The sequence below is a fragment of the Culicoides brevitarsis genome, chromosome 2 (genome assembly GCF_036172545.1).
Source record: "Culicoides brevitarsis isolate CSIRO-B50_1 chromosome 2, AGI_CSIRO_Cbre_v1, whole genome shotgun sequence".
In the NCBI taxonomy this organism is placed as follows: Eukaryota; Metazoa; Arthropoda; class Insecta; order Diptera; family Ceratopogonidae; genus Culicoides; species Culicoides brevitarsis.
In genome coordinates, this window is record NC_087086.1 from 12,116,329 (window position 1) to 12,136,562 (window position 20,234).

The following is a 20,234-nucleotide window of genomic DNA, read 5'->3' on the forward strand; positions in this document are numbered from 1 at the left end:
AACCCGACTAAGATTTATTATCGATGTAATAAAACAGACAATTTTCGGAATACATATCAGAAAAACATAAAAAATGGAGTTGCCTGGTTAATTGTGCAGTTTGCTCTTCAAATCAACGCAAAACTTTTATCGAGTTAATTAATGATGATGCGAGTCGGCGTTTGAATGAGATGAAGACACAAAAGTGATTTGTGGAAATCATTCAAACGGAATCCCAGGTGGATTACAGGGAAAAAAGTCATTAATTTCAACAGAAATCCATTCAATTTTTCTCCTTGGAGATATACGATTCCGCCGTATCATCATCATCATTATAAATATAAATGTCGGTTAATGTTTCATACAATCGAGCGAACGAACATTAGGAGGAAACAAACAAATGTCGATTTATTTATTTTTTTTCCTATTTGTTTGTTTTTTAATGTTGTTTGCAATCCTTAATGATGCGGGAATCGTTCACAGTTTCTAGTCTCCCTTGTGAGATTAAATTACGACAAGGCTCGTTAATGAACGCTTCCAAATTAAATTGGGAAAACGTTCAATTAAGCTCCATCTATATCCGTAGCGATCCAATCAATCGTTGTTTCAATCATCATCTTGTTCATCGATTTTACTCCAAGGCTTGATTGGATTTGGATTGGATCGTTTAAAGTAGAAAGTAGAAGAGAAACGAGATTGGAACATGTTAAGGTGAGAGAATTAATTTTGAATAAATTTTGATATTATAGTTCATGGACGAAAAACGGATCAAATTAACCTCTTAAGGATTTCTGTTAGGAGTTAAATTAATACATTAAGAGGTAAGAAAATTATTTTAAAGGATCAACTTGACATCCAAATGGTTTACTTGACTTCAAAAGCGTCAAATCATCTCATAGGGAGTAAACTTAACTCCTAAGGAGTAAACTCAACTCTTAAGAGATTAACTTTACTCCTAAGGGGTTAAATTTACTCCTAAGGAGTTAACTTTACTCCTAAGGTGTTAACTTTACTTCTGAGGGGTTATCTGAACTTCTAAGAGATTAATTTGACACATGAAGGTTTCACTTTACTTTTTAAGAGGTTAATTAAACTGATTTATCTTTAATGGGTTAATTTAACTCTTAAAGAGTAAACTCAACTCCTTTAGAGTAGATTTAACTCCCAAGGAGTAAACTTAACTCTTCAGGAGTTGAATTTACGCTTTAAGAGTTAACTAAACTTGTAAGGTGTTAATTCAAATCTTAAGGAGTTAACTTAACTTCTAAAGAGTAAAATCAACTCATTAAAAGTTAACTTAACTCCTAAAGAGTAAACTTGGTTCTTAAGGGGTTAACTTTACTCCTAAGGGTTAACTTTCCTCCTTAAGGGGATAAAATGATCCGTTTTTCGTCTGTTGCAAAGTTCCAAATTTAGCCGCAAATTGTATGAGGCGCTGCAGTATTTCAAAATTTTCAGAATTATTTAAAACATTTTCATAGAAAACAGAATGGGGATTCCTAAGAATAAATAACAATTTTTCATATAATTTTTTTTAGAGAATATAAAAAGCTTATAAAAGTTTTGATTTGATATCTTTAGTAGTAACATTCACATCATCACAGATTTTGAGAAGATTCATAGTTTCATGAAAAAACAATTAGTACTTCGTTTGAACGAAATTCGATCCACGATAAAAATTATTAATTTATTTTTCTGTACGATTTTTTTTTTGTTTTCGTTAGTGATAATAAATTATAAATATCTACGTCGGCATGTTGTACACTATCTAATATAGTAAGTACGTTTTTGTTAATAAAATTTTAGTTTTTCATCCGTTTTTAGGTATTTGCTTCTGTTACGGTTTCCTCGTCGAGTGCTGCAGACACCGACACGTCAGTAGGTTTCTCGTTTTTATTACTATTTGTGAACAATAAGGGACACATGCCCAAGAGGCAGCCAACTGTGATTCCCAAAACGCGACCCTATGAGATTTTGTGGTCAGTTTCAACAATTTTTTTGTAAATGAGAAAAATTTTACCAAATTTGAGGCTCTCCGACTCGATTTCATCTCCATTTGGATCGGCGTAAGGTTCGGAGGACGGATTCCAACTCGTTCTGCTAATCGTTCAACGTAGGACGAAAATCCGATACCAATTACGTCACTTATTGTATTTCCTAATCCGGCTGCTGCCATCGTTGATATGGTTATGATACCAGCTATACTGTGTTCGATATATTCTCCCTGGAATTTTCAACATAATTTTTTTTAATTAAAATCCTTTGTTTATAAATTTCGCTAACGACGTAATACATACAGCGACAATCATGGTAAAATTGTCCAAAAATCCAAATCCAATAAATGGCAACGAGTTTATTATCATCACTATTGGAGGTGGCATGCAACACGAAACGAATTCCAAATTGATTATGTTTCAACACAAATTTATTTGCAGAGGAGAAAAAAACGAAATTTGGAATTATAAATGAAAGGTTACATTGAACAGACACGTGTTCAGGTCATTTGGCGGATACTTACGTTTGGTTAGATCGTTTGTTGTTGGCGGTGGAGTGGAATCAACTGTGAAACGAAAAATAATTTTGTAAGTAAAGATTTTTTTTTTCGTTAAATTTGATGATTAATGATCTTTTTTAGTGCTTCTTTTAACCGTCGATCTATGAGGGCGCTGTTTTTATTTTTAACACAGCGCCCTCTGAAGGTCAATGAACGAACTTCATGATCTAAGAAGCACTAAAAAATCACATTTTCCAATGAAAATCGATTAAATATTTTAAAAATTAAAATAAATTGAATTTGTGTAATGTCGATGGGTCATTTTGGTCGTGTTAGTGAAAAAATGTGTAATTTTAAAGCGATTTGTATGAATGAAGCGAAAGCTAAAACTAAAAGAAAATTAAAATAATATTTTTTTAGTCATACGTGAAGCATGCAAGTCAGTATTATTGTTAGCCATGCGATTTCCCATTACATTTAATATAGATACGTGCACGTACTTCTTCTCTTCTACTTTTGGTTCTAAAAATATAAAATGCAGGTAAGGAAAATTTAGCAAGCAATACAAAATAATATTCAAATAAAAAATTATTTTAGGCTGATGTTGATCTGAAAATAATATAAAAATTTAAATAAAATTGCTGTTGATCAGAAGTTGAACTCATTAACAAATTTTCCAAATAACCAAAAAAATCTTGTTCAAGTAAGTATCAAAACTTTCTCAAACAATTACAAACAGCTGTCATTACCAATCTAAGCACCAATTTATTTGACATGAATTGAAATTTAAGAACTTGTCTTCGGCATACGGTAATTTTGTGTAAATACAAATCGAAAGTAATCATGAATTAACAGCTACTCAATGTTTAAATTTGTTTAATCGCTAACAAAATCAAATTTAACAAATCACTTGGAAAAACAACGAATTTGTCAGAAACATTTGAAACCACCTGATGGTTTTTCGGGACAGGATACGATTTTAATGGATATTTGCATAAAATTTATCGTTTCTCACAGAAAATTTGCCTTTTATTTGGAACAAATGGACGAATCGTTATTTATTGATTGGGTTATGAATTGCCGAATTCACGAAATTGCCGACGCGAAATAATTTAAATTGGAATTTTGTTCATTTGATTTAACAATTCCTTGTGGGTTTGTCTGACTAAGCTTCAAATCGTTTGAACAAAGTTTTTTTTTTTGTAAAGAGAATGTACAATAGAAAAGGTAACAAGAAGCAAAAGTTTTGAACATGATTTTCAAATAATTGTCACAAACTTTTTTTCTTTAGCAGCATGATGTCCCTCAGTGTCACTTAAGATTTGTTCGTAAGAAGTTTTGTGGAGATCAAGTGAGTATTTTTTTTTATCGAAGAATACAGTCATCGCTCGGCGTCGAAGTGCAGGAGATGGAGCACTGGCAGCTGGATCACATCCAATCCATTGAAGGAAAAAAAAACAGTCATCGCTCATCAACAGAACTTTACAATAATTACGGAGTCCTCAAAATTTGTGAGCTAATTAAATACGAACTGAAGACTATTTACAAAATGATCAAAGGTCTCACAAAAACTAACTTGACCCTTCAATTTGTTCGAGAGCGACAAAAATATGACACATCACGAAGATCTGGACTCCAAATCCCGCTATCCCGAACAAACTACTCACGGCATAATATTTTTCACGAGGGCTTAAACTTTTTAACAAACTCCCTCCGAACATCCGCTGAACTGAAAACGTTGTTCATTTTAAAGCCGAACAAAAGAAAATTTCGACTAACGACTACTGATCATGTCCCTATGTTCCTTAAGTTAAGATAGCTTTAAGTATTAGAATATATCAAAAGTCCTACTGCCAAATGCAGTAAATGCTGAAGTGGTATTTTAAGCAATAAAAAAATAAATAAAAAATCTATGACCAACGTTCAAGCAGATCTAAACAACTGGAGGCCAATGACACAATCTTGATTCAACTGGAATGAAATTCTTCAACAGACCAAAACTAAACAATGGCTGTAATTATTCAAAATTCTACATAGTAAATTGTACTACGACACAGCTTAAGGACATAGCAAGCGATTTGACACAAACAAACCCTCATCGATTCTTGTTTGTAAAAATTTTGTGATAACTACAAAACTTCTTCATTTACCAGCAAAACTACATAATTTGAACATGAATATCGACAATTAATTCATTGAATACCAAAATTCACAGAATCAATTATGAAAGTTTAATAGAATATATTTCCCAACTATCAAGACGAATTCAACCCTACAATTAAAGTTCTACGACAACAAAAATCCTTTATGGATAAATTTCTGACCAAAAATTTCTTATCATGCATTGCATGAAAAACCACCATAATAATAGAAAATCTATTAACGCACAGGATTAACACCCATCGTTAAATGCTCGTTAAGACGCTAAGGGCATCATTACATGCATCATCATAGTTTAACTAATATCCATTTTTATCACCCTTGAAAAAAAAAGAAAAACATTTACCAACAATTTTATGACATCTTTGACGGAAATACTTAACACTCTACCTTCGCGTCTTCATACCTTAATTCAGTGTTTCGTCACGTTCACGTGGGAGCTTTGTTGTCAGGAGTTCGCATTACAAAAACATCATAAACCTACTTAACTCATACTCATACTTGGGTGCTCTTTATGACGGAGACACGTAGAATAACAAGACCTTCAATTCCGTATTTTTATTATCGATAAACATGAAAAGTTTATCTCTCTTATAATCTAGAAGAAAAACGTCAAAAATTTTCACACAACCATCTCTAGAGATGAAGATACAAAAGAAAATTTTATTCGATATCTTATCAACATTTTTCCGATCACAATTGAATGACAAGTACATCGTTATCGTCACAATAATTCACTTTGCAACGAAATTTCAAGAGATATGCTCGAGTGCCTCAATTTATAGACAATGGTGCAACAATTTACCTGATAAATTCCAGATAAATTGAAAATGATACGGAAATTTATTCAATCTCAGTAATTTTCATGAAACGCTTTTACTGCATAGCGAAAAAAATTTTCTCTTTATTTTATTTTTTATTATTTATTGCACCAATTTACCCAGCAATCAGTTGTCGGTGTTTATCATCGTCAAGTTATTCGAAACGAAGTAAATTCCCCATCGAAAGAAGGATTAACTCGTAAACTTTTCTTGTATCTCATTTTTATATTTTTAGAAAAGAAGGCTTAAGGCATAAAGTTTGAAATTATTCACAAAAATTAAACGGCAGTAAGCGACTTTCGCAAAGTTTTCTCGTGAAAATTAATTCAAAACCGAATACGTGGAAAATGTTAAAATTTTCTCTTCACGATTTTCTTTTTTTTTAAATGAGAAGCGCAAGTTAATGTCTTCTTATTTTGTGTGCCGTTTTTTAAATAATTGAAGAACTTCAACAAGTGATATTTGTTCGGCGGTACAAAAAAAGAAAAATGTTGGAAACGTAAGAAAATTAAATTAAATGAAAGTTGTTCGAGAAAATATTTACTCAAGAAGAAAAAAGGACAAGTACATGAATTGTTGAACAAGAACGTCTTTTTTTCGATACAAACAAAGAGAAATTCACCCAAATGACCAATTAGCGATGTTTTGTATTTGTCTTTTGGAACATTTTTAGAGAATTTTAAGACAAGTAGCTGCAAAAGTAAAATTGAAAATATTTGATTCCTAAGGGAATTTAAAGAGCACAAAAATTGAAGTAAAATAAGCCAAATTGAGTTGAAAACTCGAAAACAACATCGCAAAGTAATTTTATGCGAAAAGAATCTTTTTTTAATCCAATTTCTATACAGATTTTTACAAACAGCAAATCTCTTTTTCGGAGAAAAATTGTAAAAATCACAAATTTTCCACGAAAAAACAGAAGAATTTTCATTACGTGAGGACATTGATATCATTTCTTTTCAAACAAACAAATAAGCAAAACAAACACAAAAAACGGAGGCAAAAGTTGATGATTTTTTTAACAAGTGATGACAGCACAAAACTTAATAGGGAGATGGAGAAAAGTTTTTCATTTCAGAAAAAGTTTGTCGTTACCGTTACTTAACGTAACTCGAGCTAAAAAAGCAATTCAAGTCTTTTGAGAGCCTCTCGAGAAGAAAAAGTCTTCAAACACCGCAAATTTTAATTTTTTCTATTTTTTTAACAAAAGCAATTCAATTATCCTCATTTACTCACAATTTCCCCTCTCCCATCTCGTCATGCATTCAATTGTTCTTTGCGAGAAACAAGTGTTTACATTTTTGATTATTTACCGGAAATTTGAAAAATCAACAAGAAACTCATTATTGCGAAGGTGGTCGTTATCACCAAAGATGTCATCTTGCTTGAAAACGAAGATAAATAAAACCACCCTTTCAAGCCATTGATTGGGACATCCATTCGAAGGTAAAACAAGAGCATTAAATATCAATTTATGTCCCTTTTGTTTTGAAATTGTCTTTCCCTTTTTACTTCTTCTTATCCATTTTTCATGAATATTTGATGGTTTTTTTTTTGCTGATACAAAAGCACTGAATCAATCAATATTTTTTTTTTATCTTTAAAGCACGTATAAAAGCGAGATAAAAAGAAGAAACAATAAACAATTTTTGTGTTTATTTCCGTTTCAATTGGATTTCGAGTCGTTTCAATGGTTGAATAAAATGTGTCAATACGCATCACTTTTCAACTGGGACTGGTAAAAAGGCAGGATTGTGGGATCCGTTTTTTTGGAAAATTTTTAAAATTTTTTAAAGACTTCAAAAATATAATTTTTAGAGAAAATTTTGAAAAAGTCTTAAAATTTTTTCATTCTTATAGAAAATTTTGGAACAAAAATTGCTCAAAAAATTTTGAAAGCTCAATAAGGCCGAACAAAAAAATTTTTAAAGAAATTTCTAAGAAAAATATTTTTATTTTTTTTTTTATAATTTTCTCACAAAATTATTTTCATAAAAATCAAAAAAAATTTTGAAAACTAATGTTCAATGATTTTCGAAAAAATATATTTAGAGAGGAAAATTCTTGTAAAAATATAATTTTTAATACAAAAGTTTAAAAAAATTCAAATTTTTCAAAAAAAGAAAATAGGCCAAAAAACGGTCATGAATTTTAATTTGCCCCATTGGATTTTCAAAATCTGGGACAAAAAGTTCAAAAAAAATTTGGAGCGGCCTAAAGAAACAACAAAATTTTTAAGTAAATTTCTAAGAAAAATATTTTTAATTTTTTTTTATAATTTTCTCACAAAATTATTTTCATAAAAATCAGAAAAATTCTAAAAAAAAATTATTTTTATTCAAAAGAGTGAATTTTTGTTTTCAAAATCTGAACTAGAAAAAAATTCAAATTAAATGATTTAAATTATTTTAATTTTTCAATAATATATAAAATTTTCAAAAACACGAAAAATATTTTTTTTTTAATTTTTTTCCAAGATTTTCTTTTTTGTGAATTAAGCTTAAAATAAATTAACTTTTAAAAAATAAAAATTTATATCCCCAAAAAAATCACCGCATTTTCCAGATCCCATCTCACCTGGATACGAAAGATAATCCTCATGAAAAAAATAAAATTTAACGAGCTCTTAAATAAAACGCACATCTGCCTGACAGCATGCCAGACCAAAGGTGTTAAGTTTCACAAAAATTATTCAAGTTTCACATTATAACAAAAATTCACGTTTCGAGAAAAACTTCCGCAATGCAAAAAAAAAAGTGTACCTCAAATCCTAATTGATATTCATAAAGTTGGCTTCAGAGTGTTGAAAATCTCCTAATTTTGTCATAATCGGTGATAATTACGACTAAATTAGGAAAATGTCACGTACGGATTTCTCATCCGAATCGCACGTGTCGTCATCTGGTTGTGATTAAAGCGGGATTTTGTTCGTTCAAACGAGCATTAACTAATTTTAATCAACGAGGATTCTCATTAAAAATTAATGAAAAGTAATTTAGTCAACAAAAAATCCAAAATTTTTGAAATTTTCCGGGCAATAAATCGAATTTTCCATTAAATCGTTCTTTAACAAAACCAACGAGGTACAAATTTTACCCAAAATCGTGTTTGCTTTACAACATTCCTTTTTTCCGTATAACTTTCGTATTGTAAGTACAGAAAAGCTCATCCTAAAAATAGCAGCAACACGTACGAATACAAAAAAAAAACAGGGATTCAAAGAATGAAATATTTTTCTCATTCATTCGTATTTAATATCTCTGGGAGAAAAATGAAAAACCAACAAATGTTTCGACGAAACAAACAAAAAATCATAAATAAAAATTTTTGAATTAATTCATCGTGACACGAAATTCAAGAAAAAAAAATCTCATAAATTTAAATATTTGATTAACATTATCCGCCGGAAGTGTGTCCTTGAAATTTTTTCATCGAAAAAAAAATCAAAAGTTGGTCATGAAAAAAATCAAAAAAGCGAAAAAAGAGCAATTTCACGCCGATTATTTCCCAAAAAAAATGAGCAAAACCACATTTTTGTCGTTCTTCAACAGATATCTCGTACATTATTCATGACATATTTCCTAGAAGGTCCCTGTCGAGTATTTGTCACAATTATTATTGAAAATATTCAACTCTGCGGGTGTCGCTATGGGTTCCTTATTAATCTCTTCGTATCCTGAGGATACGTGAATGAATGGAATATTGATGTCAAGAGACAAATTTTCATGAAAAACAGTAAAAAAAAAGGAAACGCCTGGTATTTTTCATGAAAAAATATGTTTTTTAAAGGAAATAAATTTCTCTTTAAGGCATTAAATTTTGTTCGGTTTAATTCAAAAAATGCGCAACAAACCCAAAATTTCCAGTGAATAATTTCTAAAATAAATAAAATTTCTTGTTTTCTCACATCGAATACAAATAAATATCGAATGATGATGCAAAAAACATTAAAATGAGAAATAAATGGAAAAATTATTCAAATTTTTGATGAGTTTTGTTTGTTTGTTTCGCTCAATATATGCAGTCAAGTTAAATATTTGTCTTTTTCATCGAAAAGTATACCGAAGGAAATTCGATATAAAATTTTTTTATGACATTAAAAGCTCTTTAATGTCAACCATTGGACTTGAAATATTGTCAAAGTCCATTAAAAAATAAATAAAGCAGATTTACTTGACTTTTGCTTCGGTGTCGTTCTGCGATATTTTGCTAGAAATGTTGAAATGATGATGACACAGAAGGCGGGAGGGAAATAAAAAGTGCACTCATGCAAGAGACACCTGTAGATAAAGTTTGCTAGAGCGAATATAAAATAAAGAGGATAATGACATACATTTTCTGTCCCTGTTCTTTGTTCGTTTCTGATGACAAATGTTGATGAAAGGTTTTTACATGTTTTTAAAGGACTCGTGTCTAATTGCAGTGAAAAATGAGACAGATGATGAACATATTGCTGCGACAAGAGCTTCGTTGAAGACTTTTTCTCTACTCACGAGGGACCTTTGAACATGAAAATGTGACGCAAAGTCGTAAATCTGTCGGTTACAAGCCTTTTTTAGATCAAAATTTCCACATTTTACGGAGCAAAATGACGATAAAAGACGCTACAAGACAAGAGTTGTTGCTTTTTTTATGGATTTTATGTCTCATATACTTGTTTCTTATCTTTTTTCACATAAAATTTTTCTTTTTTTCTATAGCTTCATGTACATTTCGCTTATCTCTCATCTCATTTCTCAACAACTCGATAGCAAAGTGCCCTAGAAAAAAAAACGCAAACAACAATAAAACCGTCGCATTCGGAATAACTGCAGGCAGGTGCTCAACATGAAATATTTAATGTGATATTTAACGAATTTATAATTTAATTTTCAATTTTCCGCATGTTTCCTCGTGGAACGATTCGCGGTCGGAAAATGTCTAGCGGCAAAAATAAACGTATGAATGAAGTTTTTGACCCACAAAAGAGCAAAAAATGAAAAGTTTTGTTGACTAAACCCTTATCACATCGGAAAATTGTTTAGAATTTCTAGACAAACATCGTCCTTTTAAAAAAAGCCTAATTGAATATTATCCTTTGAAATATTCATTTTTTGTTGTGTTTGCTACAGGTGGCTTGTAGAATGCGGGACGAATCATAGCAAAGTCAGAAAGGATTAAATTTCAATATATGAAGGAGTTTTGTAGACGACACGATGGTGTAACAACCATTGACCTAAATTATTATCAAGTAAATCTCTGCGCATTATTCGTACAAATTGTTATTTAAATTGACACAGGTGGCCTTTGTAATTATTTGTTAAATTAAAGAAGGAAATTTCTTAGTTTTTATTGACAAAGTTTTAAAAGAAAATTATTTTTTTTACGATAAAATAATTTTTGAACCTTAATTCAAAGTCAGAATTTTTTATTTTTTTTGAGCAGTAAAATTTTTATTTTAATAATTTTTACAAAAAAAATGAAAATATAATTCTGCACTTTGAAACTTTTTTAATTGGCTAACCTGTTGTTTACATTTTACTAATTATTGCAGTGTTTTAATAGCATTTTTAATTATCTCTTTTGCCTTCTACTGTTTTTATCCATTTTTATGTTTACTGTTTACTTTTTTATGGAAATTTGATATTAAAATAATTTTCATTACAAAGGTAATTTTATTTATCCAACAAAATAAATTTTAATATATTTATTTGAAAATAAATAAAATTCACAAAAGTTTGTTTAATAAAATTCAGTGATTTTTAAAGGATTTTTTGAATTTTACATTTAAAATGTAAATTTAAAACATTTAGGGTCGCTCTCCAAATGAAACTCAATAGTTTTGTCCAAAATTTTTAAGAAAAAAATGGGGAGGGGGCAAAATAAAAAAAAATTTGAAATACTTTTTTCATACAAAATGCCAATTTAAAATCTTTTGACCGTTAATTAATATTTTTGCTGGTTTAAGTTTTTTTTATTGATATTTGTTTATTTAAAAGTAATTTAAGAACTGTTTAGTTAAAATTGAAAATATGAATGTCACAAAAAAAACTTTCAAAATTTTTTTGAAAAAAAATTACAGCAATTTTTTTGAACACTTTTTTTAAAGAAGAAAACAAATTTTAATACAATTTTTTTTAAATATTAAACAAAAAAATTTTTTTTTCAAATTTTTTTAAAATTATATGAAATAAGACAAAAAAAGGTATTATTTAATGAAATTTTTAATTGTTTTATTTTTTTAGAATTTAAAATGGGCACCGGAAAAAACTATTGAGTTTCATTTAGGGCGGCCTAAAATTAAAAAAAATTGTAAAAAATTTCTTTCTAAAAAAGTAAATTCCATATACATCAACCGATTTCATAATTCCAATCAAAAAATGTGGCATGAGATTTTGTGATGGTTTTGAGGCCTAAAGTAGTCCAAAAAACCTAAATTCAAAATTCTGGGAAGAGCTTTTGCGATTTTAGACATTTTTTTAGTGCATTTGAATATTTTCAAGTACCCCTTTGACATACCCGATCTCACTAAAAATGCATAGAAACACTTAAGCTCATTCAAGAATTTTAAATTTAGGTTTTTTGGACTACTTTAGGCCTAACTAATACAAAACCATCAAAAAATCTCATTCCAAATTTTTTTCGAAATCAGATTTACGAACTGAACTTAAAAATTCATACAAACTCATTCAAAAATGAAGGATAATAATATTGTAAAAAACAAGGGCGGATCCAGGGAGCACTGAAGAGGGCGGGGGGCAAAAAAATTGTCTTTTTTGTCAATTCCAGGTCTTTTTGTCAATTTTTGGGTATTTTTGTTAATTTGAGTATATTTAGAAAAATGAAAGAAAAGTGCTAAATTATTATGTAAATTAAATTGCATACCATAAAGGAGCTTTAAATCAAAAATTAAATTCATTGCATATTTTAAGGAGCTTTCATCATAATTACTTAATAGCTTCTCACAAAAACCTCTTATTGACTACTTCAATTACTTTCGATCATTTATTTTACTCTTCTGAATGAAAGAGAAAGACAGAATTCATTTCATATGAAACTTGGAATGAAAATTATTAAATGAATGTACCTTTGTTACTGTACTTGTCTCCCTTGGGCAAACATGACTATTTATTTAAAAGCATTTCATTTCCATTCATGTTGTTTTTATTAATCGATAATGGGTCAAAAAATCCTTTTTTTCCTATTAAATTTCCTACAAAAAAATTTCGCGGAACATTTCATTCACATTTTCAACTAAAATTCTAAGAAAAAAGGATCCCGTTCAATTAGTCATCTCTCCTTTCTCTCACGAAAATTTATTCAAGAAACTCATAAAATAATTACAAGATAGATGAAGGTACTTTCCTCTTGCTATTAGTCAAACAATCTCAGCTTCTTGCATGTACTTGAGTTACTTGTCTTCGTCCATAAAACTCGGAGAAAGACACATAAAAGGGATTGTTTATGGCAGTAATTTAATTGAGAACTCTCTCTTTCTCTCTCTCTGTAATTTTCTGATTTTGTCTTGATGTCTTTTTAATTGAATTACATTTTTCATCGTGTAGTTCTGAAATGTCCTGTTTGGCAAATTTAAACATTTTGTAATGCAAACATACATTCATGAATTACGTGAAGGACGTGCCTTGATGTTCTGGTATTGATTCTCGGAGAAAACGTACATCGAATTGATGTCTTAATTTGATTGATTTCCTTTTCCTTGGGAAATTTCTAAAGATTTATGTGGGTCGTTTAATATTTTTCTCTCCACAAAACGTTTTGTCGTTCTCAATTTCAGGTAATATCTCAACAGAGTTCCCTGAGGAAAAATTTCGAAAAAATTTTTAAAGCACTTCATCATTGATACACGTTACTTTTGCCTTTTGAACCTGTTCAAGGCATCGCATCTCTCTCATGCTATGAACGAACGAAATATGGAGCAATAAAATTATTAAATCATGCTCGTAGTCTTGTGGCTTTCGCCTTCTCTTTTCTCCATCTGTTTTCTGTTTGAAGGGTTGGGAAAAAGTTTTGACTTTTGCTTAATGGATCTTAAGCTGAGATTTGAACAAAAAAAAGCTTAAAATGAGCTGACTTAAGTTTTTAAGTCATTTAAGTTGATTTGACTTAAGCTTAAGTCAAAGGCTTAAAAAATCTTCACTTAAACTTAAACTTAAAAAATCATGAAATTAAACTTAAAAAATCAAATGAAACTCAAGAAACTTAAGTTTAACTTAAAGTTGAAGTATTAAAAATATTTTGACTTAAACATAACTTAAAACTTCAGCTGAAGAAATCTTTGACTTTTTAATTTTTTTTTTTTTTTTTAAATTTTTGTATTTGACTTAACTTAACTTAAAGTGACTTATTAATATTCTTAAGACTAAGTCAACTAGTTTTTGACTTAAAAATCAAATTTTAATATTTTTCGAAATCTAGAATTAAGTCAGGACTTAATTGACTTAAAACTTGAATTTTTTATAATAATTAAATTAACTTAAGGAACTTTTACTTTTGACTTATTCTAAAGCAAAAGCAATAAGTCAACCAATTTTAACTTAACTCAATTTCCAACCCTGACTCTTGGTTGAAACGAATGAACTTTGTTGCGTTTTCCACATACGCCTCATACTAAAGTAATAGAGATTATCGTTCGTATCATGAAAAATTTACACAACAATTTTTTTCCTCTCTATGCAAAAATATTGGTTAAATTCAGTAGGAAAGGTGAGAATGAATGACTGAGAATAGAAGAGGGAATTACAAATAAAATAAATTAGTTTTCATGTCTTTCTAGTTGGGTTTTAGCTTTTACATATTAATTCCTCATTCCAACTTTCACACCTGGAGCGACGACACCAAAAAGTCAAGTCATTATGGAGATTTTTTTCAAATATTTATTCACCTCATTTTCATAGTTTCGCCATATTTTGCACAGGATTTGTAATTAAAAAACAAGCAGGCGTTGTTACAACCACACACACAGACGCAAAATAAACGCCTGTGGTGAATTTTTCCATTTTAATTCGTTCCGACGACGCTGACACAACTAATTAATTATTATGTATGTGTTCAGGTTATTAAAAAGCTGTAAAAACAAAGTCTAGGCTATTAAGAAAAAAAAATGACTCGGTTTTCGTTTTTCCGTTTATTTTTGCTATGTTCGTAGGTTAGGTCAATTTTGCAAGGCTGCATGGAAAACCAAAAAGAATTTCCTTGACAAAGGTCATTTCAGTGTGGTCAAAGACAAATTATATTTGAACATGATTTTATTTAATTTGAGGGTTTTGTGGAGGAAGGACGTCGAAAAAGCAAGAACTAATTTTCATTTGCATACAAAAAACAGTTTTATAGGGACATTAAAGTGGATAATGACGAGTTTGAATGTAATTTTTCAGAATAACAATTGAAGCGTGACTAAGCAAGGACGTGAATTTTATCGGTTTTTCAGCGGAGTGGAGTTTTTAACAATTCAATTCAGGTGAGGATATTTTAAAATAAATTTAGATTTTAAATGGAACAATTGCTTTTTAAATGAGGAAATTTGTTTAAATTGGTGCTAAATTTAAATGTTTTGTGAAATACTAATTAGAGAGATTTAATTTTTAAATTTTATTGAGCTAAGAATTTTACAATATCCTAAAATTGACAAGTTTGACAATTTTAAACGTCAAAATTGACAGATGTCAAAGTTTTGTGTTCTTTCGCGTCATGTATTTACAAAAATTTTAGAAAATTTCATAAGAAAAGAGAATTCATAAGAAAAGTCGAAATAATCAGAATTTTTGACATAAGAAATGTCAATAGTGTCAGTTGACAAATGTCAAAATTATTTTTTTTTTTTTAATTTTTGAAATTTTGATTTTAAGTCAAAATAATGTCAAAAATTTATATTTTTTTCATAAAACTAGCAAATTTTCATAATAAATGAAGTTGTAAAAAATAAATAAAATTATTTAAAGGAAAAAAAAATCAAAAATTTGAAAAATGACAGTTACTAAATGTCAAAAGTTAAAATTTTTTGAGATTTTAATAAAAAAAAAAATTAATTTTTAAATTTTAATTTTTTCAAATTAAAACTAACTTTTATTAAACTCTATGTTATTTTTTTTTTAGCTCATAACTCAAAATTAACAAAGTTTTATTTGACACCTTTCAAATTTACTAATTTAAAATTTTTAGTCAATTAGAAAAAAGTCCGCAAGCTAATTCAATACGAATATTGTCACTTATAGCTTAACCGAAACCCAAAATTTCACAGTTCCGTTCTAATTCCCTTCTAAAAACTAAATTGACTTGACATTGGCAAACCATCTTGTGACATGTTTATTAAAAGCGGTGCACTTTATAACCAACATTTTTTGGTTTTTGCAACAAAATTCTTGCACTCAACTCGCAAAGGAATGAAAAAGATGCTTAACACCATATTCTGTCAAGATAATTTCCTCCTAACATGCTTCTAATAAATCTAAAATGAAAATTGAGGAAGACGAAAGACAACAAAAAGGAAGAAAATTTTGCAAAAGGACCAACTTTTCTTATGGGAGGTTTCGAACTTTTTGTTGTTTTAGGTCAGTTGAGTGCACAACACAGGCAAGATAACGGAAAATCAATTAAGACAATAAACGAGCGTATGCTGAAAATGTGTTAGAATTTCATGAATATTCCATCGTGTGTTTTTATGCAAAAATTATGAGCAAATTCAATTTGTTCCTTGTCGTTTTCAATTTTTTTCAATTTATTTTTTGTATGAAATGCAATTTTATAATTTTTTTCAAATATTTTTTGATGAAAACGATACTGATGATGACAGAAAAAAATCATTCTCATGCAAAAATTGCCCTTTTGAACAAAAGAAAAACTTCGATTTCGTACCAAGTTGTTTTTTCAGCCAATTTTCCGGCACACGACAGTAACTACCTGTTGGATCAACATTACCTAAGACGTGCATCTTGGGTCTGCCAAACTTTGATCGCCATCGTGACGCAGCCAACTCACCTTTGTGCAGAGTTATTTTTAATTTACAGAAAGTGATTTTTTAAATGATAAATAGAAGAAGAAATAATAAAATAAAAATTAGAAAAGTGTTCCGCAAAACCAGAAAGGGTTTTCTACAAGGAATTTAAATAGTGGTACATTAATATTGCAACGTTTGAATAAGACTCGGAAGGCACGTATTCACATATTATGGAGGTAGGTACACACAATTATTGTTTATTACAATAACTTTATTAAATTTTCATAACGAATTTTCTTGAGATTTTGGTAACATGCGCCCTCCTGCCTTCTTCATACGATGTTATTCACAAAGTTACTGAGTGAGATAAATATATGGGTGTCGTTAATATCATTGCTACTACAAAACAAGTAAGAAGAAGAGGATGTTATCATTTCATAATATTATGATAGATATCAGAAAATTCTACAGCTAAAAACAGTGACAGATTTAAGTTTGAGGCAAAATTTGGCAAAAAATGGTCCAAGTTTACATCTGTTGAATTCAGCATTAAATCAAGAAAAATGTGCCATGAGATTTTCTGATGGTTAATAAGGCCTAAAGTAGTCGAAAAAACCTAACTTTAAAATCCTGAAATAAGATTCTGAGAGTTTTTAAATTTTTTAGTGGCTTTGACGGGCTCTAAGTATATATTTGGTATACCTTGTCGTACTCAAAGTGCCTACCTACATATCGAAGTTTATTTCAGGATTTTAAATTTAGGTTTTTTCGACACAAGTCCATCAAACTCATGCCTCATTTTTCTTGAGGAAATGTTGAATTTCTGAAATGTAAGTTATCAATCTATTCCAATTAATTCAAACCAAGCAAATGAAATCAACTTTTTTCAATAGGAAAGTATCCATGGGTCAAAAAGGGGTCAGATTAACCCCTTAGGATATAATTTAACCCTTTAAAGGATTAATCTGACCTCTTAATAAATAAATTTGACCCCTTGAGGAATTGATCCTCGAAAATCGTAAATCCGTCACTGCTTTATAGAATCTCTCCTTCCAAGAAGAAATTTTCTCGTGCCCTACTCATGTGTCACCATAAAACGTTTTGATAAGCGTTATTATTATTATTATTTTTGTGCAAATATCACAACAAGATATTTAATTAAATAAAGTACAGATTTTTTTGTACGTCTATTTCAAGGCATATGACATAATCTTCGTTGTCAAGTATTCACGTGGGTTTACATTAAACACAGGATGAAGCAAGGGGAAACATGAGAAAAGGTGCGAAAGGTAAGAAAAATCTTTATCTTTAAGGTGGAAAAAGGATGTTACAACAAGTAAAATAATATTTTAAAGGATTACGTATGGAAATTTAAGGTCATGCTAAATTGTTTGTGCAGTAAAAGAATTTCTAAGATGGGGGAAGAGAATCGTGTTACCAAATCATAAAAAAAAAGTTTTGGGAAATTCAAGCCTTTAATGATGCTTTCAAAGGAATTTCTTTTTTGGTTCATTGGATATCACAAAAGATAATCGAGGGTTTTATGGTTTTTACAGAAATAATTTTAAGAGGAAATTGATCGTCAACACCTTTCTAGGGAATCGTGATAAGTTTGAAAATTTTCTGTTAGTAAAAGATAGGATTTTTTTATCACTTAATTTTTCACTTTAATTCAATTATTGAACCAAAGTAATTTATTTTGTATCAAAATTTTTGTAAAAAAAATAATTTTTTTAGAGGAAAAAATGAAAATTTAAGCTTTAATTTTTTCAAAAAATAATTAGAAATATACCAAGGTTTAAAGAAAAAATTAGGCAGCAGGAAAACTTTAAAGTAATGAAGTTAAGGAACTCCTAAAGATACTTTCTTTCAATATGTTACTAATCTTTGTAATTTTATATTTTTTTCAGATTCAGTCAACTATCCCAAGGCTTGGTAAGTAAAAATTTAATTACATAAAAACTTTTGAATAAAAGTCATTAACCAAATTATTTTTTAACAAAATTCTCATTTCTTAAATATTTTTTGATCACCATCTGTTGATTTTCCACGAGAAAAAGTAATTATTTTTCGAATAAACTTTTCCGGAAAAAAAAAACCTTTTAGTATTGAGATCAATTTTTTATCAATGACCAGTATTTATTATCATCAATCATCGGTTTAGATTCAATTTAACTCCCATTAAAACCTGCTGCTACCTATTGATATCAAATGCATTGATAAAAACCCACAAAAACCGTATCAGAACCAAAAAAGAAACCCTTATCAAAACATTTTGTGAAGGTAAGGAGGAATGGATTGTAAGATAATAATAGAACGAGGTACTAAGTGTATGTAATTTAATCATTCGCTAACAAAACACTGCCAATGATTGGGCAAATATTTTTTTGATAAGAGACGTTTCTAATCTTCATTCACATAAACCTACGTAAGAAGAAGTGTCTACTAACATTGAAATCGTCATAAAACAAGCAAGAGAGTGAGAGACACCGAGATCGGCGAGAGATACTAACAAAATAATTGGCATTTTATTACAAAATTGATTGTTGAGTGTTGTTGTCTGTTAAAGTTGTATTTGTGGTTTAGGGGTAAAGGAAGAATTGCTACTTTAATTGATTGATAAGACAAAAATTCTTTACCTTCTAGTCGTTGGCGTTCCTTATTTGATTCAAATCGGTTTAATACTTGGAGTAAAATTTGTCGTTCCGAATCGTTTAGTCGGAAAACCAACTCGTTCGCTTGATCTTTTGTCATGTTGGACAACGCCGTTGTATATCGACTTCGACCGCTGTAACTCACACTGTCCCTTGATAAGAGCAACTTGCTTTTGTGAATCAATCCGCAATAATTTTTATTGTATCTAACATCAAAGGATTGCTGATTGTGGTTGGTGCTGAGTGATGCTACTGTCGCTAATTGTCTGCTTGGCAGCGCTTGCGATGATGAACGCAAAAGTGTTCTGCCACACAAAACACTCCGTACGCTGCTCATGTTGTTGTTGTTGTTGTTGTCGATGTGTTGTAACTTTTTGGTATTTATATAAAAATTATTCTATGATGATACACGAATTTCGATTTTTTTACATTGATTTTTCGCGATGATTCACAAAACACTTTTAATTAGCTGCACCAAAAACACACAGATTTTCAATAATTAATTCCAAACTGCTTCTCGCTCTCCCAAAAATTGATAGAATGCGAGTGAGTATGAATAATAAATAAATTTGTGTAGTGTTTTTATTTTATTCTTTCTGAGAAAGCTGCGGTACACGTCCACACACGACGAACAAACGATTCAAACTGAACGTGACGTCATGCTTCGACACACTGTTTGGGAATTCGCGAAGACTTGTAAGTGGATAAAGGGCACAAAAGACATACTTTTTGATGGGAGTTGTGACTGATGAGAGACAAAGAGGCACAAATAGTAAAACAACGATGAAATTGGAACAATAAGGTGACAAGAAGCCTCGGCAGAAATTCATAGGGGGGAGTAAATATTTTTAGGTAAGTTTTAATTTTTTTTTATTATCTTTTTTTTTCTTGCAGATGGCCTGATATAGATGTCATATTTGTAAATGAACATATACCTTAATTAAACTTGAGTCTTTGAAAATTAACCAAAGGACAGCATAAGGAATTTATGAAAAAGAAAAGAACGATACGAAAAATCGCCTTTAAACCTTAGGACCATACTTAGAAGTAACGAAGATGACAGTGGTTCGAAGCTAACTTTGCATTTTCATACGAAATGGAACATGGTTATTACATTAGATTTTCTATTGAAAAGAATTTCACGAAACACAATACATACTCTGGAAGTCACGTCATTTTATTAAAAACTATAA

The 20,234-nt window shown here is 29.7% G+C and overlaps 1 protein-coding gene and 1 long non-coding RNA gene across 5 annotated transcripts in view; one reads left to right on the plus strand and one right to left on the minus strand.

Moving 5' to 3' along the window:
- The window catches only part of LOC134832263 (uncharacterized), a 219,740-nt gene that overhangs the window by 166,972 nt on the left and 32,534 nt on the right, over window positions 1-20,234 (plus strand). The window lies entirely within an intron of this gene.
- Window positions 1,605-19,662, minus strand: LOC134832615 (transmembrane protein 65). 4 transcript variants are annotated; one of them, XM_063846702.1, is made up of 8 exons: window positions 19,471-19,662; window positions 19,027-19,411; window positions 16,306-16,428; window positions 2,900-2,995; window positions 2,498-2,539; window positions 2,277-2,344; window positions 2,000-2,203; window positions 1,605-1,943 (listed from the first exon to the last, which is right to left on the minus strand). In XM_063846702.1, exons 2-8 carry the CDS (start codon window positions 19,376-19,378, stop codon window positions 1,800-1,802), a joined length of 1,029 nt encoding a protein of 342 aa, XP_063702772.1. In that variant the 5' UTR covers window positions 19,379-19,411; window positions 19,471-19,662; the 3' UTR covers window positions 1,605-1,799. The 4 variants fall into 4 exon arrangements, with proteins under 4 accessions (XP_063702772.1, XP_063702771.1, XP_063702773.1 ...); XM_063846701.1 differs by having other exon boundaries at window positions 19,027-19,662; XM_063846703.1 differs by lacking the exon at window positions 2,900-2,995 and having other exon boundaries at window positions 1,606-1,943; window positions 19,027-19,662.

Bases quoted from the DNA above. Each gene is read 5' to 3' on its own strand.
- LOC134832615 (XM_063846702.1), bottom strand. From the start codon at position 19,378: ATGAGCAGCGTACGGAGTGTTTTGTGTGGCAGAACACTTTTGCGTTCA. The intron at 16,429-19,026 runs GTAAAGAATTTT...CTCTGCACAAAG, and splicing joins GGAACGCCAACGACTAGAAG to GTGAGTTGGCTGCGTCACGA. The intron at 1,944-1,999 runs GTAAAATTTTTC...AAAATCTCATAG, and splicing joins GTCGGAGAGCCTCAAATTTG to GGTCGCGTTTTGGGAATCAC.